Source organism: Ambystoma mexicanum, chromosome 10 (genome assembly GCF_040938575.1).
Source record: "Ambystoma mexicanum isolate Mex_15411 chromosome 10, UKY_AmexF1_1, whole genome shotgun sequence".
Lineage (NCBI taxonomy): Eukaryota > Metazoa > Chordata > Amphibia > Caudata > Ambystomatidae > Ambystoma > Ambystoma mexicanum.
Window position 1 is genome coordinate 1,276,692,407 of NC_090932.1, and position 27,283 is coordinate 1,276,719,689.

At 47.4% G+C, this 27,283-nt stretch overlaps 1 protein-coding gene across 1 annotated transcript in view; it reads right to left on the bottom strand.

Annotated features, from left to right (window-relative positions):
• AP1B1 (adaptor related protein complex 1 subunit beta 1) overlaps positions 1-27,283 on the bottom strand; it is an 896,137-nt gene that overhangs the window by 812,933 nt on the left and 55,921 nt on the right. Inside the window, exon 2 of the mRNA XM_069619269.1 lies at positions 14,307-14,366. Within this exon, the coding sequence (XP_069475370.1) occupies positions 14,307-14,343 (37 nt within the window). The 5' untranslated portion in view covers positions 14,344-14,366. The remainder of the gene's footprint in view (positions 1-14,306; positions 14,367-27,283) is intronic.

The window sequence follows — 27,283 nt, forward strand, 5'->3', positions numbered from 1 at the left end:
CAGCCACCACCCCCCACCTCCCCTCCGCTTGTCACTCTTGCACTGCAACAATTGTCGTCAGGCATAGTAATGTTACTGCTAGTATGGGCTCCTTTCTCCTTCCCCTTATTGTTCCATGCACGTGTACTGTTATGATATGATAGTTATTCTCACATTCTTACTGGTTTCAAGGATCTTTAAGAATGCAACTGTATTTTCCCATGTTCCCCTCCCTCCTTGAAGCGCTTTGAAACACATGGTGTATAGGTGCTATACAAATAAACAATCAATTGAGCTGCTCGTGGCATATACGTGGCTGGTGCCTCTCGCCCAGACCGTCGCTGCTGTTGACAGAGCGCTCAAGACCATTTTGAGCGCAAAAAGAATGAAAGCTCTCATGGTTCTGGGCATGCAACAAATTTAAGGACCTGTCTGCCCCTACCTTGGGGCGCTCTTGGGTGACGCTCACTTTTGCCCTAATGGCAATTTAGCCGAATTCGGGGTTGCTGCATTTTTTGCCGATTTTTCTTACTGCAAACAAGTATATTGTAAGTTGGGATGAGGCATGTGGGGGGGTGCCCCCCAACATAGTTTACAGTATATAAAAAAAAATTAAAAAAAAAAAGCCAAAGTTGCCATAAAAAAAAAAAAATACAAAAAAAGAAATTGGCAATCCTTCATAGAACCCACACCTGAACCCGCAAGGCCTGGGGTTGGGCAGCTTGATGACTGTCCCCGAAGGGACAGGTAAGAGGCGAGTAAGCGCTCTTTAGAACTGTGGCAAAAACACACAAATACAAGCGCAATATTACAAAATGTAGAGCTATGCATTAGGCTACTTATCTGCTGAAAGAGCAGCCAAGAAAGACCAGGAGTTGGGGGCAGGATAGGAGGCCAGAGCTCCAATTGTGCTTTGCTGCTGAACGGTTAATGAAAGGAAGTAAAACATAATTCTCGCCGCCAGTTCCAGTTACCCAGTCATGTTGCGGCACTTCTGGTTTCACATATCGCAGGAACCGAAAGTGCCACAATATGATCGGGTGAACCTGCCTAGGGAGCAGATCCAGTACTTTTGATGATTACTTCGCAAACACGAACTGCCACGAATGATGCAGTGCATTAAGCGAGGCAGCCCATGAAAATACGCGCCAATAGAATAAATACGCAACCAAAAACAGCCTTCTGTCCACAACAGGTCAGATGTAGGCGGTCTTCGGGAGACTCGACGTTTAGCCACATATTACTGTGCTCACAAGATAGCAAAAAGAAGAAACTGGATCGGTGAGAAGCTCCAGGGGAGGGGAGAGGGAGATTATACAGCAAAGAGACAATTGTACGTTTGAGTGTGTGCATGCCCACACGCACGCAGAGAAGACGCTAACAAAGCAACATCTGTATAGACCTACTACCAAAATATTGATCTGTGTGTTTGAAGGGTTGTTGGGTGTGGGGGCTGACAGGATACAACCCATCGATATTAAGACAGTGAACGCATGTTGCTTGAAGACCAGTAAAAACAGTGCAGGAGCTTGATCTAGGCGTAAAGGTTTGCTGAAAAGCACCAAGCGACTTGACGAGGAGGAGGATCAGACTCTGCAACGTTGGGCGCAACAGCACTGCTTACGTAGATAAGGGGGTGGCCAGCCCTCTAACCACGTGCTTCAGCAACGCATTAGCCCCAGTGTGTTCCACGCAAACACATTTGGCAAACGAGGTGACAGTTCATGCTACTTATGCTGTCCCTCAGCAGAACGGGTGCAACATAAATCAGGAACCAGGATAAACAATGTCATTTTTTTTTTAAAATACTGTACCACGAGGTGGGAATATGAATAATAATTCAGTGCCATTGAGTATCACAGCAGAATTTATGCCCCAGAAAATAAACTGCCAGGGAAGCTGTTGCATCTCATGCCCGAGTGCGTATCAAATCTGACCACACTGCCCGATAGGTCACAGATGGTCAGAATGGCACTTCTCCCCAATGTGGGATGGCAACTCGACAATTCTATCTGCTTTACTTTTCACCCCTACAAACCACAATAAACGGCACTGCTGTAAAACACTATTAACAAATAAATAAATATGGCAATGAGCTGTCGCATCCGATAACATTTGGACCAATGGAACACAATGATAACCGATAGGAATAAGTGGTTCCTGATGTGACACAATTAATCCAATATTGATACTGTGGAGTCCAGCACCCCAAAGTGATGTCCAATATGACAGTGCTGTGCATTGCTTCAGAGTGGAAACGCAGTCCAACTCAGGATTGCACAATGCTGCCCAACTTGCGAAGCACATGAAAATATCAAGTACAGGTGGATTTTTCCGGGCGTTTAGCAGGTTCATCATAGTCATAGTGGCAGCCAAGGCGGTTATATGCTAAAGCTTGGGATCACTGCCAGAGAACTCTGAACTGTGAGCCTAGGGCCTAAAGTGATGGTGCAAGGAAATCAGGAGAAAAAGAGCATGGGAGAAGGGTGAACGTTTATTTATTTATAGTTGATTTGAAAGGTGACCTCTGTAAATGCAGTCAATTGGTCGCCCCATAAATGGAAAGGGCAGAGGGAAGACAACATAAATCTTCACAGCCTCGTCTCCCCAGTGGCTCTTTTAAGAGCCACACCTGGACATCTGGCAGCGGGACACCTCTCCCTTTTGGCACCCTCGTTGACAATGAGGGTGCCGAACGGAAAGGAGTCCTACTGGTAGGAAATTGTTCCGAAATGACACGTCGGTTGTATGGTACAATTGTCTGCATATCAGTGGTACTAAAATTACGTACCATCGAAAATGTCAAACAAATCTACCATGCGTTCCCATTATAGGGAACAAGGGGAGCGGGGGTGTCCCCCGCACACTTGTCCACTATAATGGGATCGGGGTTGTCCCCCGCTATCCATAAAATAATGTTTCCACACAAATAAAAGACCCTGCAGCACCGGTTCATATCCACATAAGTGAATAACTGGTGCCGCAGAGAGACATGGGAGTCAGCAACACACTGCGAAGTGCACTGCCAAAATGTAAAGTAGGGGAGGGGGTGGGGGTGCAGGAAATGTATTGCACTATTACACTGCAGCGTGGTTTTTGAATTCGAAACGTTTGAATTCGTGATTTTGCGCTGTGGTGTAATCACATATAGCCTTCCCAAACACTATTGCACAACACCTCTGCCATAAGAATGAAGCTAACTTTCACACACACACAAAAAGGTTTAAAACAAAAAAAAATACACAAAAACAAAATCATTGCACTGTAGCTACTCCCATAATGTTCTATCCACTTGAGCTCAACCGCTACTGCTTAGTTCATAGTCTACCTTCTCATATGCCATTCAGACATGGGCTTGGCTACCTCTCAGAACTTTGATGGCCGAGTCTAGGAGTATAACGCCTTACTGCACACCAGTGCAAGGAAAATGGGTATCCAAGGGGGGTGGGGAGGAGGTTGGTTGCAGAGTGAGAGACCTAGTGAGGGCTCTCAGTGGGTTTGCACTCGGACGGACAGCTTTTCCCAAATATTTTTTCAGCGGTATCCGCTTTCGTTTTATGTACTGAAATATGTTAAACCAATAATACATACACTGGATCAATCTCCACTAGGCTCCTTTGCTCCCTGCTAGTAGAAAAAAAAACATTTTTTACAGTGGTCATTTACTCCCTTCACATAGCATTGGATACAGATAGGTTAAGTAATACCATGGATGCATAAGGATCGCCTGAAGTCCTGTACAATCGTGTGAGGTTCATAGCTAATCTAGTCTGTCCTGAGGAGTTCCTGAAGACAACACGCTTTCCCATTTGATAAATAATCATTCCCGTCTGAGGGAATTCTTGACAAAACACTTTTGCATTGGTTAAATGACCCTTTTTGTCCTTACACTTTTTTTGGAGGAACCGGTGAGATCCCATAGGGGGAAAGGATTGCCTAACTGGGCATTGCGAAAAAATAAAAATAAATCACTATTAGTTAATATTTACACATAGTCGAGATGGCACAGGAATGTGTTACAATGGATTCGAGGTGAGGGAATTATCCCCAAGGCCTGTTTCATTGTAGGTGAGGTTTCCTTACACATTACCACAGATGACATTTTAGCCATGACTGGTCCTTTAGAATCGTTCACTGGTAAAGTGAGAAGTGTGGGCCGCATACCTGGGCATGATACTAAATGTTATATGCTATGTTATGGTATGGTGGAATTTTACAGGTAAAACCCTGCCCACCAAAATTCAAGGCGGAGAACTCGTGTTTACCTGCCCTGTGTGGCAGCTAGACTCTTGGCCCGGAATACCTCTGCACCCAGAAGTTACAAACCCCGCCAAGGATGCCATTGTCATCGCTGCTGCGGTGGCTGAAGCAGTTAGGGTAACTATGGAGAGACAATCACCGTTGCCCTTGATTAATGAAGATGGAGCCTACACCCGGTTGCGCCCCTTTTCAGGAGAAAACCCGGTGCCCAAAGGAGAAGAAGGGTATGAAGTGTGGGCCGATCTCTCGCTCAGCTTATGCTTCATGATTGACAGTGTCAGATAAAGAAAAAAAGTAGGCGTGTGATCGAGGCATTGCGTGGACCTGCACTACAGACTGTACAGTCCCTGCGCACACCGAGTCCGGATCCAACTTCACTGCAAGTGATGGATGCACTGCAAGGAGCGTTCAGCACCACAGAGCTCAGGGAAGATTTGATGAGGTTCCATGCCACCTCACTGAAGCAGGGAGCGAAGTGATCTGAATTCCCTGTGAGGATTGAACACATTTTACACTTGGCCCTCTATAGGGGAGGAGAAGAGACTTCCCAACTGAACCAGTGTCGCTTGAAGCAGATCCTTAGAGGGGCCAAAGACGCTGCCAAACCCATCCTCCAACAGACTGCGTCAAAAAGCTGGACTCCCCTCCTTCGTATAAAGAGCTAAGGTCAATAAGAGCTTTGGAAGAAGAAACCGGTGATGTCAATGCCCAGAGTCATTCTGTCCAAAGCAAGATCCCAGCTCCCAACTATGCCCTCTCTCAGAAGAAACAGATGGAGGACCTGCAACAACTGATAAGGAAATTACAGACACAGTTACTACCCAGGGAAAATCTGAATGCAACTCCACAGCGGGGCAGAGACTTTTTCCACTCATCACGTGACGGAGATCATCAAGTATTTAGACGCGCTCAAGAGCCTTGAGAATATGTTACCTCATTGTCTGACCCTTTACCAACTTGGAGATTTTGACATCGATGTGGGGATGACGGTTTCTCATTCGTATGTGCGACCAAGACTATGCTCGAGTAGCTGCTCTATTTACTACCCTGAAACCAACTCCAGCCCAAGCGTTGTCAGGAAAAGCACAGGAGGTTGTAGCGGAGGAGCAGCTAGAACCTCAAGTACAGGAGTAAGCCCAGCTGGCAATAACTCCTGTATATCTCTACAGGCACGAGATTCCGACATGTCGACTACCAAGCACCCAGTTAAGGCTCAGGAGGGTCCCACAGCTGACCATCTCCGTTTAGTCCATGAGCTCTGCAACACCCAGAAAATGTCACCAGCGTCGTGCAACAGACTACGAACTCAGGCACATTCTTACAGAGACACTCCTGAGAGCTTGATTGGACCACCCATGACAATCCCCGTTGAGCTTGAAGGGCGAAGGACTACAGCACTACTGGGCAGTGGCTCCCTGGTCCCCACTGTCTATGAGCCATATTATCGCGAACATATGTCACATCTGCCTTTAGAACCGCTGGAGGGGTTAAATCTGATGGGAGTCAGCGATGCTGCTTGCCGCTATCTGGGGTACATTTGCGTGAAGATCTGCCTAGATCAAGAGGTGGCTGGAATAAGTACCACTTTGACCACGCTGGCATTAGTATGCACCAAGAACCAGTATCCAGAGGTACCACTGGTCATGGGCACCAACTCCGCCCTCTTTGGTACCTTAGCCAGGATGTGTATGGAGATGGCCGGTCCGTAGTTTGCACAGACCTTATCAATGCACCCCGCTTGCCAACAAGTCGATTTTAAGAAAAGTCTGGAGAAGGTGGTGCAACCCGATGGTCCCGTTGGAGAAGTGACCACCACTAACCACAGTAAACTGGACATACCGCCTTGTCAGACCATCATGGTGCCTGGCCGTGTACGATTCAATGTCAAAACCGCTACCGAAGATTGGTGATGGAGACTCCTGAAGGTGAAAAATTGCCTGGAGGACTGATGGTCCAACGCACGTTGATAAGTGATACTGGTTCAGAAGTGACCCACATATGTGAACCCATTACTAATGCCACTGATAAAACAGTGCATCTACCCGGAGGTCGGACAATTGCGCAGTTGCACATTGCCGACTCTGTGGCCGAGACGGCTGCTACCAGGAGCTCATATCCTACCTTGGATGTGGAAAAAATAAACTTTGGGGACTCCCCATTGTCAGACGTGAAAAAAAATAATCTACGAGACCAACTGGCCATGAGGGAGGATGTGTTTTCAACCAGTATCTGGGATTTGGTTGAAGCCAAGGCAGTGCAACACCACATCCGTCTGAGCGATACCACCCCATTTAGAGAAAGGTCGAGGAGGCTGGAATATGCGGATGTAGAGGACGTCCAGCATCATCTCAAATAATTGCTGTATGCCAGTATAATCCAGGAGTCAAGAACCCCCTATCCCTCCCCAATAATGGTGGCACAGAAAAAGAACCAAGATGTGTGGCTGTGCATTGCCTATTGGTGGCTAAACAGCAGAACTGTGCCAGACAAATATACCACCCCTCGAGTGGATGAGGCCCTGGACTGTCTGGTTGGGAGCAAGTGGTTTTCTGTCTTGGATCTCCGCAGTGGGTATTACCAGATTCCCAGGTTATCAGAGGATAAGGAGAAGATGGCTTTCGGATTTTACCAGTTTACCTAAGTGCCTGACACATTCCGACGCTTGATGGAACGAACAGTGGGGGACATGACCTGGCTTTAGGTGCTAGGTTACCTGACGATGTGATCCTGTTGGGAGGACACTAGAAGAACATCAAAGGTTGCTGAACGTTTTGGATCGCCTTCAACAACAAGGACTGAAAGTATCCCTAGAAAAATGCCAGTTTTGGCGCACCAGTGTGAAGTACATTGGCGATGTGGTGTCAACTGACGGAGCGAGTGTGGATGCCACCAAGATGAGAAGCTTCCTGGGGTTCTGCAATTATTACAGAAAATTTGTGCCTGGCTTTGCCAAAATAGCCCATCCACTCACAGAATTGACCAAAGGTTATCCAGCTCCACAGAAGACGACTATTAAGATGGATTTCTGAACTCGGACCTGGAGGGGAGAGGTTCAGAAGGCCAGCCTAGTATCTTGGAACAGGGTAACCTCTGGACAAGCCAGACCAATCAGGGTAGCGATGGTGGCCGTCAAGACTAAGTCTCAAGAGGGGTGAGGGTGACTGAAAGAGCTCAATGAGCACACCAAGCAAGGACACTTACAAATTACTCCAGACAGGTGTTATATTATAAATATAGACACATTTATTACAAGGCCTTTGTAACATCGACCATAGCAAAGAATCACAATAATACTAAAGTAAACCAACACATCACAATCAATACTAATATATATATACACATACATACATACATATATACACACACACAAGACCGAAGGGCCTAAGGAGTTATAGGCACGTAATATGTAGACCACCTAGATGGGGAGGAAAACAGGCAGTGCAAATAATCATTAGTCCCAGTTCGACATCAGAATTTCACCTAACTAGGAGGAAATCCGAGCCCTACGAAGAGGAGCCTTATGCTCAATAGTACATGCACGCGCTTGTGCCAATGGACAAAAATAGGGTCTCTACAAGGGTTTGACTGTTCAGGAAGGTGGATGAAGCGGTGAAGAACAGGTCCCCCACTACTCGGGCAAGACCTCTACTTGCGGGCGGAGGCAGGGTGAGAGTGCGGAACAGATCTGCTATTTCGCAACAGCGGTGAAGAGAAATGGGTTCCTGCACTAGGGGGCACCGGTTGGGGTATGGACTACTCACCGGTCCCCGACGCAGGCAGACCCAGACTTCGCCAGTTCAGTTCACGTTGCTGGCAGGTTCAGATGCGATGATCAGGACGTCTCGATACCGTGTAGCTTCCGCGGTAGCAGGATGCAGGGGCGAGGGTGTCCCAAATGCAGCGAACGTGCACAGGTTGTTACCACAGCAGGGCAACACGGAAACCGCGTTTACTCTGGTCCAGGCGCACTCGTCTCACTTCAGACCTGGGACTGCCAAGTGTACGATATTCGGTGCGAGTGCCGTGGACACAGAGCTAGCAGTAGGCCAAGTTTCGAGGGCTTCCCCGAAACGGCGGCGGTGACAGAGCAAAAGTCCCGTGTAAACTGGTCAGCCCACTGGTTGGCCCAGGGACACTTCCGAAGAGGCTTACTTGCAGGGTTTGATGAAGGTGCCGGGAATAGTTGATCCCAGGAATAGTTGATCCCACTATTCCAATGGGTCGAAGCGCCTTCGCAGACCTTCTAGGACGATCAGATGCAGAGGGGTCTCGCAGGACGACAGCGGTTCAGGGTGCCAAACCTTCAGCGGGTCACCAGCAGTTCCTCAACTCAGCTTCTTGTTGCAGGATACTTGGCTCCTTATCCCTCGTTCGGTGTGAACTCAGGAGATCGACATGGTAGTCGGCCTCCTCTTATCCAAAGTTCCCTTTGCGCCAAAACGGAGAGGACCCAATGGGAGATCTGCTCACAAACACTCACCATACGTGGACCTATCACGGACCACGGTGGTCCCAGGCATTCAGGACACTCCAGACTCTCTGGCACCCAGGATGTGTATTGGGAACAGACATCCCAGCCCACATCCTGGAGGCATACACACAAGGCATGCAGAAGCCTGCAAAAGCTTTGGGTTTCGCGGGAAAGTGCATGACCAAATAAGGACTGACCCGGGTCGGCTCGACCTGGGCAAGGTGAAGGGGCAAGATGGCCAAAGAACCTTGTGGCATGGCCATTTTGGAGCCAGGCCACTTATTTGTGCCAAACGCGGTAAGCGCGGATAACATGGCGAAAAAGGGTTCAAAACACAAGAGAAACGATAGCTGCCACCAGTCCTGTCCATGACACACGCACAGTTCATAAGTCCAGCGAGAGTTTCTAGGGCCTTTGGAATGACTAGAGACCCAAGAGCACTATAAAAAGTAAGTTACAGTGCACTCTTTCATGTTGCACAAAAGCTGCAACATGAGGAAAGGACTAAGGGAAACGAAGTCTCCCAGTACTGACTGTCTTAAGGGCAAGTCCGTTTCCCCATAAGAATTGACCGAAAGCCCAGAGGAGTGCGGCGGAAGGCTGCGCTTCTCTGGCAAAGTCTAGATCAGGGTGTAAAACAGCAGCAAAAAGTTTGGGGGTTGACACAAGGAGGGAAAATTACATACAATCATGAAATCTTTCCTAACAACGACCCGCTGTGGAAATCAGTCCGCGGCCCTGTATCATCCTAAAGAGGTTTTCGGCCTGCGCTGGAATGAGAAGGGTGAACAGGCCTTCGCCCAGTTAAAAAAGACTTACTGAGGTGCCGGTACTGGCCTACGCTGATCCGCACGTACCCTATATCCTACATGTGGATGCCAGTTCCGATGGACTGGGCGCCATACTCTATCAAGAGCAACAAGGATTTGTCAGACCCATGGCGTTCGCAAGCCGCCGGCTGAGTCCCGACCGAATCAAACCATCCTACCCATAAGCTAGAGTTTTTGGCCCTGAAGTGGGCTGTGTCTGAGAAATTGCATGACTACCTGTACGGAGCTGCTTTCACAGTAAGAACAGACAACAATCCACTAACATAAATCCTCAAGTCTGCCAAGTTGGATGCCACCGGACACTGATGGTTAGCGGCATTGTCCACATACAATTTTCAATTAGAATATCACCCTGGAGTCAACATAGATGCTGATGCACTGTCCTGAAGACCCCCCCACTGACGACAGTACAGAGTCCACCTCTGCCAAGATAGCCTCTGTGGCCGCCATTAAAGCGATCCTCCACGTAGAAACTGGCCAGAACGCCGAACCAGTACGTTGTATTGACTGCCTAGAAGTGTCCCCATGAGCTATTGTGACACCACCAGTCTAGTAGCTCCGGAACTGCCGCACCTGAACCAGACGGAGCTGAGACAAAAGCAGCTGCAATATGAGGAACTAAGAAGTGCTGCTGGACAAAGAACGCTTCCAGAGGCCCACCAGAAAGCAGATACATGCCAAACCATCAGATATATTGCAAAGAATGGAAATCGCTGGTAGTGAAGGGAGGAGTGCTGTACAAGGAGAGTCAAAGCCAAGGTCGCCTGATACATAGACTTGTGTTGCCATGCTCATTACGGCCCCTGGTTCTGCGCACTCTGCATGACCAACATGGACACCTGAGAAGTGAAGGGAAATTAGATTTGGTACGGACTCGATTTTACTGGCCTCACCCAGGCCCAGCAGTGGAAGAGTATTACCACACCTGTGCACAATGCATCGCCCGAAAAACCCTCAGTCATCCAGCTGCAGCCCTTCAACACCTACAGAGCTCCGGACCCATGGACCTAGTTTGTGTGGACTTCCTGAGCCTTGAAACAGACAACGGAGGGATTCAGATCATTTAAAACTTCACTCGCTATGCCCAAGCATATCCCACCAGAGATCAGAAGGTAATGACCACAGCAAAAGTACTCTGGGACACATTTTTCGTGCATTGTGGCTGGCCTGCTCGCCTACAGTCAGATCAAGGGCGAGACTTCGAGTCCAAACTGCTCAAAGAACTCATGCAGTTGATTGGAGTAAAGAAAACCAGAACCTCTCCTTACCATCCACAAGGAGATGCACAAGCCGAACGTTGTAATCGAACATTGTTGGGTATGCTGGGGACAGTGCCACCGAAAAACTGAAATGGATCCAACATGTATCCACCCTAGTTCATGCCTATAATTGCACCTAGAATGACAGCACTGGATTCACTCCGTATCGTCTAATGTTTGGCAGGTATGCCCGACTCCCCATAGACTTGAGTTTTGGGGTCTCTTCTGATGGCACAGGGGTAGAACGCTACAAGTATGTGAAGGACCTTCAAGAACAGTTGTCCAGAGCCTTCCAACTAGCGCAAGCCTCTGCAGGACTTAATGCACAGCAGAATAAAAAAAGTTATGATAAGGTCTGGTTCAACAACCTGCAACTCGGGGATCGGGTGCTCATCAGGAACTTCGGAAAGAGGGGGCGAAACAAGCTGGGCGACCGCTGGGACTCGCAGCCCTATCTAATTGAGCAACAGCTGACAGGGCTGCCCGTGTTCAGACTAAGGGAGGGGGGTCCCCCCCCCCCGAGGGATGTGTGAACCCTCCACAGAAATCATCTCCTGCCCATAGGGGATGGTGTAGAAATGGACCCGACTGTTGCCGATGTCTTTTTCCCTCAGTAAAAGGAACACCAGAGGTTTTCAACCAGAGCCCCTCAATGGGGAAATCCAACAACCTACTGCCCCACCTACTATACCGTCTGTAACCTCCACGTCAGGAAAGAAGAGGGATGCAGAAGACGGAGCCTACCACCAATGAAGTAGCCCAAAGGCCCTCAGACATTTCGACTAGTACAGAGGAAGAGGAAGAAGATGAGGTGCTGAGGGCTTACATTTCAGCTACTGGTATGGAAGCGAGGATACACATCCCGTTTCCGCCGAACAGTATGAGAAAAGTATCAGAGTTTGGGGACTCCGACACGGCCCTCCCCATTCAAGGAGAGGGCCTACCAAGACCAGACTCGGTGACAAGGGACCAATCACCCGCATCCATAGACTCTCAAGAATCAGCACCCGAGGATCATTCAGAGGTTGTGCATGAACTACGACGATCTCAAAGAGAAAAGTCAGGCCAGTCAGAATGTTCTGCTCCGATGCGCCTGGAGCCCAAGCTGAAATTTTCCGAAGGGGACTGCCTGGTCACACAAGTACATGTGCAGTTATGTATACCAATGAGCCAATGCGTTGTTCCAGACAATGGTGGGCTGTGCCATTGCTATGGAATGAGAAATGCCATATTGTATTTTATGCACTTCAGGAACAGAGAAACCCTTAGGGACAAGGGTTTTGAAGGAGAAGGGGGTGAGTGTAAACCACATTTCCTGTGGGGTTCATTATGCATGGGCTGTGTGTCCCGTTCTGTTGGCAGGCGTGTTTGTTTACATCCCTTCCTTGTTGTACGTTCCTACTGACGGCGTGCGTTTTGGGCACGCACATAGTTGGAGGTAGGCTGCACCAGCAGGGAGAGAACAGAGCCATCCGTGAGGCGATTTCACCTCAGAAGTTGCGCGAGCCCCCCTGCTGGCGAGCGTTAATGGTAACTCCTCATGGGCATAACAGCCCCGAGGGGGTTCGCCTCAAGAGAGCGCAGAGACGATAGGAAGCAGAAGCTCCACACCTTCACAGAGGGCACAGAGGCCCTCTGTCGAGTCAGGGACGCCCACCCCGACCCATAGGCCGTCTGCCTATCAGGGGATGGCAGTTCTCTTCCCCACCCGGGGTTGAAAGTGAATCCGAGTGAGAACTAAGGAGCACTTGGCGACGCTGCCGCCGGACCACCACTGCTTATAAGAGAGGGAGAGCGGGGTCAGGTGTCGCACTGCATAGTTCAGTCAGGTAGGAGAGGGAGGAAGTGCCAACCCAGGTTAACACGTGGGCAGTGTTGGATGAGAGTTCTTAAGGTAATATTCGCCGCTTCTGGCGTGTGACTCTGTGGAGTCGTGTTTCCTTACAGTAGCGCAGTAGGTGTGGGCGCGGAGGTAATTGATGTGGTGCAGCGGTGGGTTTGAGCGACCACAGGGACACTGCGTGTAAAGGCCTATTGGTGCCCTGTAGGGGTTGGTCCACTGTTGAGGGGCCAGTGTCCCGCCCATCTCCCAGAGCCTGTGTCCAACTGTTGGGTCATGTGTAGTATCGTTCCACCTCTCTTTTGCCACCGCTCTGGGGGGAGGTGGCTGGGGGGCAGGCGGGGGTGGCAGTTATTTATCCCGTCGGAGATGGCCAAAGGTCACTTGACCTGCTCTGTGAGGGAGTAAGGTTTCTGTCAGGGTAGAGAGGATCCAGGCCCGGTGGCGTCACTGTGGGAGTAGAACGTTTGGGGCACTAAGGTTATACACCCCTGTGCGGGGAGCAGCTACCAGTACTGAAGGGATGTTGGCCCTACAGAAATGATTAGCTATTCAACAAATTTGAGAGTTTATTCTCATGAAATCCCTGCGACAGAAAGTATTATTTATTTAACCAATGCAAAAGTGTTTGTTGCCAGGAATTCCCTCAGACAGGAATGATTATTTATCAAATGGGAAAACGTGTTGTCCTCAGGAACTTCCTCATGACAGACTAGATTAGCTATGAACCTCACATGGTTGTAGAGGACTTCAGGTGATTCTTACGGTTCCATGGTATTACTTAGTTAACCAATGTGTATCCAATGCTATGTGAAGGGAGTAAATGACCACTGCAAAGAACGGTTTCTTTTTTGTACTAGCAGGGAGCAACTCTGTTAGGAGCCTAGTGGTGTAAGATTGATCCAGTGTATGCATTATATGTTTAACATATTTCAGTACATAAAACGAAAGCGGATCCTGCTAAAAAAATTGAAAAAAAAAATGAATAAGACAGCCTATTTATTTGGGCAAAGGTACCATAGCTGCTGTACGTCCTCGAGGGCAAACCCACTGGGAGCCCTCACTAGGTCTCTCTCACACTGCAACCAACCACCCCCCCCCCCCCACCCTGGGATACCCATTTTCCTTGCACATGTGTGCAGTAAGGTGTTAAACTCCTAGACTCGGGTCTCCTCACTCATTCCTACAGAGAGGAATACAATTCAAGGGAGAATCACCTTGCATGTATATTTATATTTGTTATATGTAGTTATGTTTGTGTTATATGTCAGTGCACTGAGGCCGTTGGGTGTGTAACGCTATAAAAAAAAAAAGCGAAATAAATCGGTCACTTTATCTGTGGCCGGCAAGGTCACATGTAGACCGATGTGTTCCTTTATCAGACATGGTTTAGCCTGCCTTCATCTCTTAGAAGTGGGGCAGGGAATATGCTTGGAGATTAATTTCCAAGTTCAAGATGTGGCTCATGTTACGATACAACCAAGGAAATCACCTACTGGCGTTTCCATTAGGAAACATCTCCTAAGATCCCCAGACAGCCTGATACGGGGTTTCCAAGCATCATTTGAGACGGCCAGCTCGGACCTCCGTTCTACCCTTCCCACCTCCCCTTTTTTGCAGCAGCGTTAAACCCTTTCTGAAGTGGCAACATCAAACATGTACGGTACCTTTCTTTGTTGTAGTGAAGTACTTGGAGTCCGACATGTCTGCTTTCTCGCTCTGCGGCTCTGAAAAGAGAAAAGAAAAATCAGGGAGAGTTTCAGTTGGGATAACATTCAGGACTTTATGCTGAGGCAGCGGCGAGAGCAGCAAAGGGGGCTGACACTTGTCTCTGGCAGGAAGAGGGGTAGGCGACACAAGGGGCACTGCACAGGCGGCTGCTCCCAAGGCCAGGAAGCACGAGGGCTGCTAACATGAGTCACTGCTGATAAGAGCACGATGCAAACGAGCTGGAAAGAGTCAGCAAGTAAGGTAAGGCAGATACAAGTGGAGCACAAAACAGGAAAAGTAATTAGCTAGACTCAAGCCACTACTGACGTGGGTAAAATATACAAAGCCCAGGCAAAAATTCAGCAAGATGGGTGCTGCTGCTGATCGACGAGAACCGAGAACGATGCACATGGGCGACAACCATGCCGCTTTACCTGCTGCCGGTAGACAATAACAAACAAGGCATTCCAAAAAATAAAGACCAGTGAAACGGTTACTAAGCGACAGTTGCAATACATGTCTTAAGCCAACAACGGGTGACGGGAACCTACAGACATGGTGATGGCATATGGATTTAACATGGAGGGCCTCCAGCCTCGACTTAAAACTCCAGAGGTTACACAAGACTAGCCATTGTCTGTGCCCACAAAGCACCAGAAAACAATGAGCCAGCTACCTGCATAATCCAGGATGAACACAGTGAAGGTGATTTGACCCGCTGGATTGCCTCATGAATCCCTGTAAATTAGGACCATACAGTGCAACAGAATATATAGCAAAACGTCATTGTAGGGCTAGTGCTTTAACTGATCGTTTTATGGGATGCCTGGCCCTGGATTATAGGTTTTTTATGCAAACTGCTCCTTCTATGGAGACCAGCTACTCAACCTTACACGCCCCCACCCACTCCATAAAGTGCTTGCCTCTGAACTCATCACTAGGGGACGTGCAGTCCCCAAATTTGGATTCCCCAGTTTCGGACAGAGTTATGAAGAACACTCGACTAAGCACACATCAGACGATGGGGTCTCCATGTGGTTTGTGCCCTGGCCTATCTCCATGCCGTATTAAAATGGAGATCACAGAGCTCAGAGTCTTGGTTGAGATGTTCCAAATTCAGTCATTTAGTTAATACACTGACTTGTACACCATTAATTAGAACTAGACGTCGCCAATTCTGTACCATTACAATAAATCAGAGGTGCCCAAAAGGTGAATGGAAGACCCAGGGCCGTCACAAGATGTGGTGAGGCCCGGTGTAAAACATTTGGTGATGCCCCTTACAATTTTTTTGCACGGGACTAGCGGCGGCACTTCCACAAACGGGAGACTCGAGAAATCTCCCCTGGAGTTTGTGGGGAGGAACACAAATATGGTTTATTACTACAACTGCAAATCAACTACAGCTAAGTTAGATGCCTCTACTGAAGAAAGGTTTATGCCCGACTACTTTTGTATCATATGCATAAATGTATATAGGATGGCATGACAGCGTGTGGTACATGACGCCAGCATTAAAGAGCACCCTGCCCCTGTGTGCGCGTATTACAAAACACATCATAGATGATGTGCAGTGGAGGCTAGTAAATTTCTGAACTTATAAATGTTTTCGGCAATCATGCAGGATAGACAGAGCACAGTGAGGGAGCCCAAACCAAACAAGGGTTGCATGAGGAGGTTTCTCACTCCCAAGAAAATGTTAGAAACATTGGGTTAAAATTATGCATTTTACAGCACTTTCTTTGCAAAATTGGGTAGTAATCCATACAGTTTGCAATTGGTTTTGTATGGAAGAGCATGGAAAATCCCAATAGTTGCAATCACCGACCGTGCACAGGAACATTTTCAAATACATTTCATGCTGCCTTTCCACACAATATATGCTAGTATAAAAATATATTCATGCTGGTTGTTCCCATGTATGTCCATGCAGGCTGCATCAATCTGCTCTTTTTACCATGTACAGGCAACCAGCCAGTAACAATGTCATGCTACAGAAAGTATGTCCAGGCTGACTGTGCACCATAAGTGTTATAACTGGCCGGATTGGCCTAAATTCAATGTGGGCCAATTTAGCCAAGTAGTATGTTTGCTTTAACCTTGATGCGTCAAGGGTAAAGCAAGAAGAACATTGGCAATGCTAACAGTTTGGGCTTTTGTGTAGGCATGCGAAAGGCACTGCTGTTTTGGTATTGCTGGCCGTTGATGGTACCAGGTGCAAAATGGTTGAGTATCTGAGCAGCCAACAGCAGTGCCTGGCAAATGCACAAAACGTTTTGGCTTGTGCACACCTTTGGCTTTGCCAATGCTCGTTTTTAAACAAGACTTCAGAGAAAGGCACGCAGGGTGCAACTTCAAGTCATTAACTCTCAGAAGACTCCTTTGAGAAAACACTTGCAGGCACATGAGGGCAAAGTTTGATGGTGAAGCTTGGTTAAAGCTAGCACAAGAGTTCAAATGAGGAGGTGTTTTGGGTGGGGAGGGCAAGAAGTGGGTGAGAATTGCCATAGGGATTAGCATGGCTATGAGAAGTCAATGGGTGGGCAAATCTACAAGCTTTGTCTCCTGCTGTCATTGGCGCAGATCTTCACAGATCCGGGATCTGCCAAAAAAATGACCAGATCTCAGATCATGCTCCACAATCTGGGAAATATGTGTGCACTAGGGATGTAACGGTATACCGTTAAAGATACCGTGAACAACTTCATTGAACAATAATAACCACCACGTTGTTTATACAGGTATGCCGTGCTTTTCAATCTGATTTGGAAAGGCTGCAGTAAGCAAATGCTGCACAGTCTTGGTCTTGCACTGTTGGATGTGCCGTTTGCCACGGGGGCCTTGTTTTGCAGACAAGAGCATAGGGAAAGTGAGGCCACATTAGTAAATGCAGCTTTGCTGCTGTGACCGCTCTTTATCTGTAATCAGTAGCGTCGGGTCAAAGATCAACCGACTTTGCGCAAATTGTGTTGAAAGCTGCCCAGTGCCTGAACTTGTGTGTTCCCCATGCAAAGCTGGTAACAATGAGCTGACTGGCTGGCTCATTAAGCATACCAGAGACTCCAGTTCATAGACTCCGCCAGACCTGGATTTCATGGGCAAACTAGAGCAAAGTTATTTTGTTTCAGGCATTATTTATTTGAAAGGCAGCATACAGATTTTAAACGTTTTCACACAGTGATGCTGGTCCGCGCTACAGGTCAGATCTTCTATGGTGATTTTCCCCATTTTCAATTTGTAATTAGCAAGATCACAGGGACATCAGGAGGGTGATCTGAGGGCCTGAACTGAAAATTAGCATTTTATTTTTCCTTATGTTCGTATGTAAACAAATGCAAGAAAACATTCAGTGACTTGCAAAACAGTGGAGCCAGGAGCACTTGCTTAGCAACCACTCGGCCAGCAGGAGCAGAAATGTATCGATTTAGCCTGGCCGGGCCTGGCATCATGTGGCATTAGTTCAGTAAGTTAAGGTCCTACTGCACTGAGCAAACACACATTGGAACAGCTCTTGCTCTGGCTGTGCAAATTGTAAGAAAATAAAAAAAACATGTTTTTAAAAAAAGGACGGACAGTGAAGTCATACTTATGTAATTACTCTCCAAGTTTTAGATTCACGGAACTCAAGTTTCTCATGGTCATGGATCGGATAGCCATCCAGTTCTGTTTTAGCTTAGAATTCTGGGATTTGTAGTTTTCCCACCAATTTGAAATATGGGGAACTACACATCCCAGAATTCAAAGGGGGAATGAACTGGATGCCCTTCTAATGCATGTCCACAAACAACTTTCTGCAGACCAAGCATGGACTGGCCTTTAGGGCAATAGGCCCATGGCTGAACCAAAAATGCAAAATGCTTGTGTGGGACAGTTTTTGGGTCAAAGTGGGGCACTATTTTGGCCAAAGTGGGCCAGTTTGATGAGTATCTTCACTATGCGGCTAGTAGTTTTGACCACTGTTGCTGAATAAATATTCTTTCAAATGTACAGTTTGCACCACATTTTATCAAAAATCTCCCCCTTGTGTACTATTCAAACAATGTTCCAAAAGGAATGAATTCCCATTTGCGCTGTGAGCCACTTTTGTGTTGGTGCCTGAGACAATTTTATGCCCCTGTCCGACCCTGCTGTAGACCGTGAACACTGGGCCTATCAGTGCTTTCTGCTAATAAATAAACTGACCCCCACTGTCCTCTGTGTAGATGTGCACATTGGCACTAGAGTTGTTGCTTCACTTGATCCTTCACCGGCCTTCTGCATATGGCACTGGACTCAAGCAGGCAGGACAGATTCTACATTCAATTTGAAGTATCCAGAGCAATGGGGGTGAGATTTCTCAGGTCTATCCTCGATTTGTGACACCATCCATGAAAGCATTCCTCCATCTCAACTCACATGACAAGGGTCCTAATGCACTCATACCCGGTGAAAACGGAAATGATGGGGCTGTGGTCAGGTGGTGGTCTAGGCCATATTTGTGCCGATATGCATTTTAACTCATTTTCAAAGTTTTTTTTGCCACTATCTTTAAGAAGGTAAATGAACATGTATTGCAAGAATCAAGAAAGAAATCAACAGCGCCCACTGAACGCTGTCCCTTTAGGATTACATGGTCAGTGGTGACTCCGACATCAGACCTTCATAATACACCAGGCAGATGGTAAACAAGCTATAGTGATTAGATCACTATGCAACCTTCTGGTGCGTCTGTGTTGGCAACGACATTTTGACAAACGAAACACAATGACATGGGCTTTCAGACCGCACATGAGTGACTTTTCTCCCTTTAATGGGATAACGAGTTGTTTGTCACAGGGAAGGGTCATTAAGCCCATGCCATGTTCCAAAAAAAATGCAAATCGACAAATGTTCAAAGCGATGACCTGTGACTGAGCAGCAAGCTCATTGCTCAAAATGTGCTTTATAACACTTCCACTGGTCACTCTTTCATTCAAGGCGATCAACAAGTTGATAAAGTCAAAGTTTTAACTTCTGGTTGGAGCTTTTAGATGGCCCACCTCTCCAGAGATTAGAATAGCATTAAGAAAGTAAACATCTCTGAATTGGGGTGAAAGGTAAGACTAGTGGCTAAAGGGAATGTGAAATAGCTATTCAGCTTCCTAACTGGGCTCAGGGAAGTGGGAGCAGGGCTGGCTGAAGATGTCAAGGCTGGTGGAGGCCCTTTTCTTTTTGATGTTTGGGGGCGTGCCTGGCCTTACAGATTGGATAGATAGGCCAAGGCATCCGGGCATTGTTTAAATCAATAAGTCAAAATAATACAGCAAGGTGGTTAAAAGCTGCAGATCCTATCAGTAAATGTCTGTGTCATACGATTACCAACATGTGGGCAACTTGTTGGGGCCCCATTTCAACTGAAAAAGCTGAAAGGCCGAGATGCCATCCCTACGTGGGGAGAGCAACAGTGCAATGGGTTTATTGGCCCCTCTCACTATCCACTTTCAAAACGGTCATCCAGCCCCTGCCAGGCTGACCAATAGACCCATGGCTAGACGGACCAGTACACAGACGTTAAACTGCTTCGCTGTTAACAAAGGCCCTGCAATTACAAACATAAAACATGTCACTGTTCGCACCTGCATTCATATGCATACATTTTTAGGTAATTGAAATCGTGATGTGGGGTTAGCACTTACATGCCAGGGCAGTGATTAGAAGGAAAGTGGTGCCACGAGACATCTAATTCTCACAGGAGTGCTTAAGTGTGACGTTTCAGAAATGAAGGCGCGAGTTAGCTGCTTGTAACATTGAAGCTTCACCAGAATAGTCTCATTTGAATGTGCAAAGATGCTAGTTGCCCCCACACAAGTAAGTTTGCCCCTCCCCCAGCCTCTGAAGTTAGCACCTCTACCAACATTTGAAGTGTTAGCCCCCTGAAATGTTAGCCTTAGTGCACCTCTAATGCCATGACCCCAACCCTTAATGAAGTGGCCCGAAGGGTGGTTACATTTAGGGGTGGGGCTGCACACACACAATAAATCACCCATGCATTCATCCACCAGTTACAACTCCTTTCATGCATAAAACCAAACACAGCATGGACACAAACACCAACATGCATGCATGCATTCAGACACACATACTAATTTAATTGCACATATATACACATTTAATAAAAAAGAATTAAAATTTTAAAAAAAAGGTACCTCCATGCACCCTTCAAAAACACCCGCGCAGCCACGGGGAACCAGATGGCCCACCCTTCACTCTGACACGTAGACATGCCGCCTAACAGGAGAGAACTCCTCTGTCAGTCAGCGTGTTCACGCTGAGCAACATGAACATACTGACTGACAGGAGAGGGGTCCTCCCTTGTCATTAAGCAAGTCTACGTTGTCAGCTAAATAACGTGAGGCAGCAGCGCTCACTTCTGAGCCCTGCTGTCTCCCATTATTTTGCTGTTTGTTGCAGAGCCAACAAACATCAAAATCATTGCAGGGGCAGAGAGCAGACAGCACTGTCCCCAGTGTAAATAAAGACACCGGTGGACTGTGCTGCCTTCTACTTAGAAGGTTCTGCGAGGCTCCCTGCAAGCGTGAGGCCCGGGGCAGTTTTCCCCTCCTACCCTCCTGTTATGTTATGTAGGGTCCATTTATAAAGCGCATGGTCACCCGAGGGCATAATGGCGCCAGAGGGATGAGATCCTGGTCAGGCCAGCAAGCCTAGAAAAGGAAGGTTTTGACAGCCTTTCTGAAAAATAGATGATTTTAAATTTTGATGGTCATTGGAAGTTCGCTCCACAGCTCTGCAGCTGCCACCAAAAAGGTTTGCCCTCCAATTCGAGCTGGTTTATACATGGGAACTGTTAGCATATCAGCGGAGGCGGAGCGCAGTGGCCGTCAGGGTACATAGGGCGTACATTTTGCCTGGAGATATTCCACCCCTTGGCCATGTAAAGTACAATGGACAATGCATAGTGCCTTGAAGTTGACTCGTTGAGTCACCGGAAGCCAGGGCAGGGATTGGAGAACAGGGGATATATGGGCTCCAGAATATCACCTACCCTTCGTGATGGCCCTGGGAAGTTCCCCTACAGATCATTGTAAAAGTTGACAAATTGAGTTCACTGTCAATCTGCCTAAATACAAACCTCAACCACAGTTTGTGTTGGCAGTGTTTTGGCCTTTTCCCCCCAAAGGAATCAGAACCAGTGGTGCACTGAAATTCTGCTCAAACCAAAGTGCCTTGGCTGCTCCAATCATGCATTACATTGGAATATACACACATTTCAAGTGTGGTCCCCGAGGATGGGGCATTTCCACTATGCTATTTTCAAATATGGAAGCTTCCACAGTTATACCGTTCTTGCATGATCTCCCCATCCCACACACATACTTCAAAATACGCCATTTGAAGGTCATGCGATAGCAGCACAGGAAATGGAACAAGTAAGCAAACAAATGTAGGAAGTCGACACTGAAAACAGCAAAAGACCAGGTGTGGCCTATAAGGCAATGCCCAAACCAAAAAAAAAAAAAAACACTAAAAAAACAAGTGTGGGACAGTTATATTGGTCAAAGTGGCCCACTTTTCTGGCCATGTGGGCCAGTTTGATAAGTTGCTTCATCATGCAGCTAGTAGTTTTGACCTGGGTTACTGAATAAATAGAAATTTTAAATGCACAATTTGCATCATATTTTATCGAAAACCTCCCCTTTGGGTACTACTCGGTGTCACAAAAGGAATGAATTGCTGTTTGCAACTGTGGGCCACTTTTCCATTGGTGCCCGAGACAATTGTATGCCCCATTCCGACCCTGGTACCCAGATGCGACCAGGCAAGGTACAGGCCAAAAGTGCCAGGGCAGTCAGCAGGGAGATTAAACTGGTGATACACAAGACCAACAATCAGCCACACAGTGCAAGGGTAACGAGCCTGTAGTAACAACAGAAAGTAAGAAACAAATCACGACATAGGTAGGTGCCAGGTTCACGATCACCACCAAAGGTGGTCAAAAACATGTAAACACGAACCTTGAAGTGCTACAAGTGCAGTAAGTTTCATATAGTGCTGCAAGCTCTATGAACGTCAACAAGTAACAAGAGGGCTCAACGTACCTATCAGGGACAATGTTTTGAGCAGTCATTTTGAAGGTTTTTGGGCCTGAGCCAGGAGCAAACAAACAGAGTACCTCATGGACATCCCTGGGTAAGGGCGGCTCGTAAGCACACTCGGAAGTCATGCCGTTTCAAGAGCAACTAGACGAGCAGGGACGCTGGTGAAGCTGAGGCACTCCAAAGCAGTCAGGTGCTTTACAGACACCCAAAACCAGACCACTCCACTCACCCTGGTATTGCAGGTAGAGGCCGTCACACACCCTCCGATTACTGTTTTCACTGCCATCTGGAGTTCAAGCAGGAAGTTGGCCATTTGACCACCAGGAGTACTGATGTTTAGTGTCGGGAATAGCAGGAACTCGCAGCTGGATATGCTGCAGGAAGGTCTTAGACAGTGCACCATTTATAGTAAGACAGCCGAGCAAGTTAAGCACTCGCATCAGATGGGTGTTCAGTCTGCGGGACAAAAAGTTCGATTAAGACAGTACAGACTCAGCCCTTCATCTATGGGCCGTAGATAAAGTGCCATTGAAAACTAGGGAACCCCGCAGCTTAGACACGTGAGTAAAAATGGAATGAAGTGCTCTATAGAAATGTGATAAGTACAGTCTAAGGAGGCGAGGCAGAAACAGCCTCTGAAACGTAGATCTGCCAGCCACGACCATCTTTGAGACCGAGATTTCAAAATCACCACGCTTATGACCATACTTAGGACTGAACTACCCAGGGTTAAGAGGTAGAAAGGAAATGAAGCAAAGAGGGCAGGAAGGGATCCAAAATTATGCACCAGCTTTTAACTCAAGAACAGGCAGGAACTACGCTTGCAACTACTGTGCATTAGTTGCAAGCGTATTATTATTGTGTATACACTATTGTGTATTCATCTCCTCTAATCACGTCGCAACTTACATGCGCCGCATCCTGCTTTGCCTTAGGCACTTCCGCTTGTTAGCTGCCACATATGGCACCTTTAGCTACCTGACTTGGTGACATTACCGACTCCCAGCCAGCCTCATCGCTGCACAGATACTCGACCCATACTGTATTACGGATCTTTCGAGTGATTTGTCTCTAGACTAGCATCACTCGGTGTGTGCTACGGCCACACTGCGGTGTAGTGCCCATTATGCGCTTGCTCAGGCAATCCCAGACGTTCCTCAGCAGCACCTGTCCGACCAACGAATGCACTGTGAGGCATTGTGCCACTCCTTGTGGGTCATCACTGCATTTGTACGCATTGTTTAACATTCTTAGTCACCTTGCCAAGATTTGATTATCCCCCCCTGGTCATCACAGCCTCAGTATGCACTGTTTAACATTACCATTTATTATGCTCAACCTTAGTATGCACTGCTTTCATTTTCCGTCACTATGCAAAGTTTGAAAATTCCACACTGGTCAACTTAGCATTAGTATGTATCGCTAGGCATTCGCTGCTATTATGCCATATTTGAATGTTTGAATATCCCTCGCTGATCACCTTAGCATGTACTTGATAGGCATTTTTTAGTCATTGTGGCACTTATGACGTTGGACTTTAAGGATCGCTACTAGTTGGGTATCTGCATCTACTGTGTACTCTGTCACCGCTTGTAGTAACCACCTGACATTCGTTGCCCCGATATGCCCAAGTCATCATATGCCCAATACAGACCCTCATCCTGGACCAATTGTCTTACCTTACTACGCTAAGATGCCAGTCATCGACTGCGTCACCCTCCCTCCACTAGATCTCCACAGCACATTGTGCTACACTACTCTTAATTATGCATTGTACTCCGACTACTTACCTGCTATGCCCATTACCAGACACCACCACCCTTAAGCCTGTCTATTTGCACCTCGTACTCTACTTACTGTACACCATTCTGGCCTCAACCACACCGCAACCTGTTCCCACTATGGCCATTCACATTAAACCAGCTACCACAACTAGTACAATTCTGCCGTGCTCACTTCCATCCTGCAACACGATAGCGCCCAACCCATACCTAAACGAGCCAGCCCTGTGGCTACAACACTACTTCCAAACCTATCCATAACCAACCATGCCATATGCGCATCAGGAATGCTAGGCTTTGCTCTCGCATCCATTACCCCTCAAGCACACACACTACACCACGGAACAGCATCACCTCTTACGACTACCCCTCACTCATGCCTGACACTGATAGACCCAAACCTACCGCAGATAAACCCTCACCGCCATGCTTACCTAGTTGCCTATTCCCAAGTCTATGGAGAAAACCCTGTGCAACTCCAGTCCGGAACCAAAGACTAGCAACCAGATGTCACCATTGGTCCTACCACCTGAACACAGACAGTAGGGATAATTCCGCCAACTCTACTACGAATAAGACCTCTGCCCCAGCTGCCCCATTATCGGTAGAGGCCTCCCCAGCCAACATCCCCAACTCCCAAGCTAAACTCAAAGGGGCGCTCATTAACGCCCGCTCTGTCCCTGCTCACGCGTTCGACATCGCTGACTTCATTGTGACTGAAAACCTTGACTTTCTGGCAATCTCAGAAACCTGGTTACATGCGGCGTCAGGTCCTGCCCTGACCCTCGCCATCCACGACAGCTATTCCATCATTACGTGCGACAGGGACACCAATCAAACTAAGGTGGGTGGATTAGCATTAATATTCAAGAGTTCTCTTAATCTAACAGTTGTCAACAGCCAACAGTTGCCCTCCGCGGAACTACTCTCGATTAAACTCCCAATCTCACCTAATCACACCGCCTCAGTGCACCTCATCTACCGGCCACCTGGTCCCACTTCCACATTCGTAGAGGATATCTCATCCATCCTAGCAGCTAGCACTAAGCCTAAATCCCAAATCATTATACTTGGTAATCTCAATTTAGGCTACCTAGATACGAACGACACAGAAGCCTGTGACCTAGCCAGTGTCCTATCTGACTTTGGCCTCACCCAGCATGTCAATGTACCTACCCATATCAAGGGACACACATTGGACTGGGTTTCAGACATGAATTGCGCATTAAATTTAATCTATCACCATGTGCATGGTCTGACCATCATAATATAACATTCTCCATCAACACTTGCCCACCCATTGACAAACCATGTAATGTGCCACCCACCTTCACTCGCAACAAGAAGGATATTGCAACTGATAAACTACTTCCACTCATCCTCCCTCTATTAAACTCGGTTTCCTCCACCTGCGCTGACCCTACCGTCCTTGTGGACACCTACAATCGAGCTATGTTAAAAGCCCTGGATTCCATTGCCCCACTTAAACAGCGCAAAGAAAAAACATGCAACCACCTTAACTCCTGGTTTACCCCACACCTACGAGAACTTGGTAAAGATAAACGAAAAGCTGAGTCCCTCTGGGGAAGCTCACCTACGCCAGTAAATAAAATTAACCTCTTATCCATCACCCTTTCGTACAAAGAAGCCATACTAGCGGCCAAAAAAGAAGTGTATAACAGGATCATACAAGCTCAATCCAACACTAAGGAACTCTTTAAAATCCTCAAGGAATTAGAGTCCCCAGTTGCCCCCCTTGACACGTGTACCCCCCCCCCCGACACTGAATGGTGCGCCAACATACAAAAAGCACTACTAAACAAAATCACTACACTCCAAGCTAAAATCAACACCAAAAAAAAACCATCTCCTTGACTTCGCAGGTAATACCAAATCCTACAACATCCCATTCCCTAAACATTCCTTCAAACCTTTTAGCTTCTCTCCTCTCACCATTAGGGAAGTGGAAAATATCATCATGAAGTTAAAACCATCCAATTGTCAAGGTGACGCCTGCCCAGCACTAGTAGTAAATGAAGCAGCGCCTGACCTCGCTCCTTTCATCAACTCCTCCTTTAAATCTGGCATAGTACCGAATAACCTCAAGGATGCTTGGGTAATCCCCTTAATCAAAAAACCTAACTTAGACCCTAGCAATCCCACAAACTACAGGCCTATCACCACAGTGCCTGACCTCCTTAAAATCCTGGACCGTGCTGCAAATCTCCAAATTCAAGATGATCTCGATACCAACAACCTATTAGGACTTAGGCAATCTGGTTTCCGTCCGAGACACGGCACAGAGACAGCTCTAATAGATCTAAAAACTCAAATTGAGGATCTGAAAGACAAGGGCAAACAAGCGCTCCTACTCCTACTGGATCTGTCCGCCGCCTTCAATCTGGTTGATCACCAAATCCTTTGCCAGCACCTCAAAACTGCCGCCCACTTTTCCGATGCAGCTACCTCTTGGATCAGCTCATTCCTTGCTAACAGATCCATGAGGGTCTTCTCACCTCTTGCCGCTGCTGACCCAACTCACGTCCCCCGCGGAGTCCCACAAGGCTCGTGCGTATCACCTACGCTCTATAACGTATTTACTAAACCACTCGATATTCTTGACCATCTGGGTGTCATCTACACAAATTACGCGGACGACACCCAGATACTCATCCCATCACTGATGCTTATGTAACCGACGTCAAAGCTCTCAACGCAGTCTGCACCGTCATCCAGGCGTGGATGGCCCACCACGGTCTCTGCCTAAACGATGAGAAAACTGAGTTACTCATCCTAGGCTCTAAGTTCAAACTCTCTAAACTTGACAGTAAATAGGAGGCTTTCAACATTGATGGTAAGATCATCAAGGTCACCAATGTCACTAAAACCCTCGGAATTTACCTAGACTCCACCCTCTCCCTCAACAGACAAACCAACTCCGTAGTCTCATCACCTGCGTATACGTGTAAACTAATCACTGCTTGCCGTCCCTTCTTAACAATGGACAACTGCCTGATCCTCACCAGAACCCTCATTTTATCAATAATTGACTACTGCAACGCCCTTTACCTCAGAACG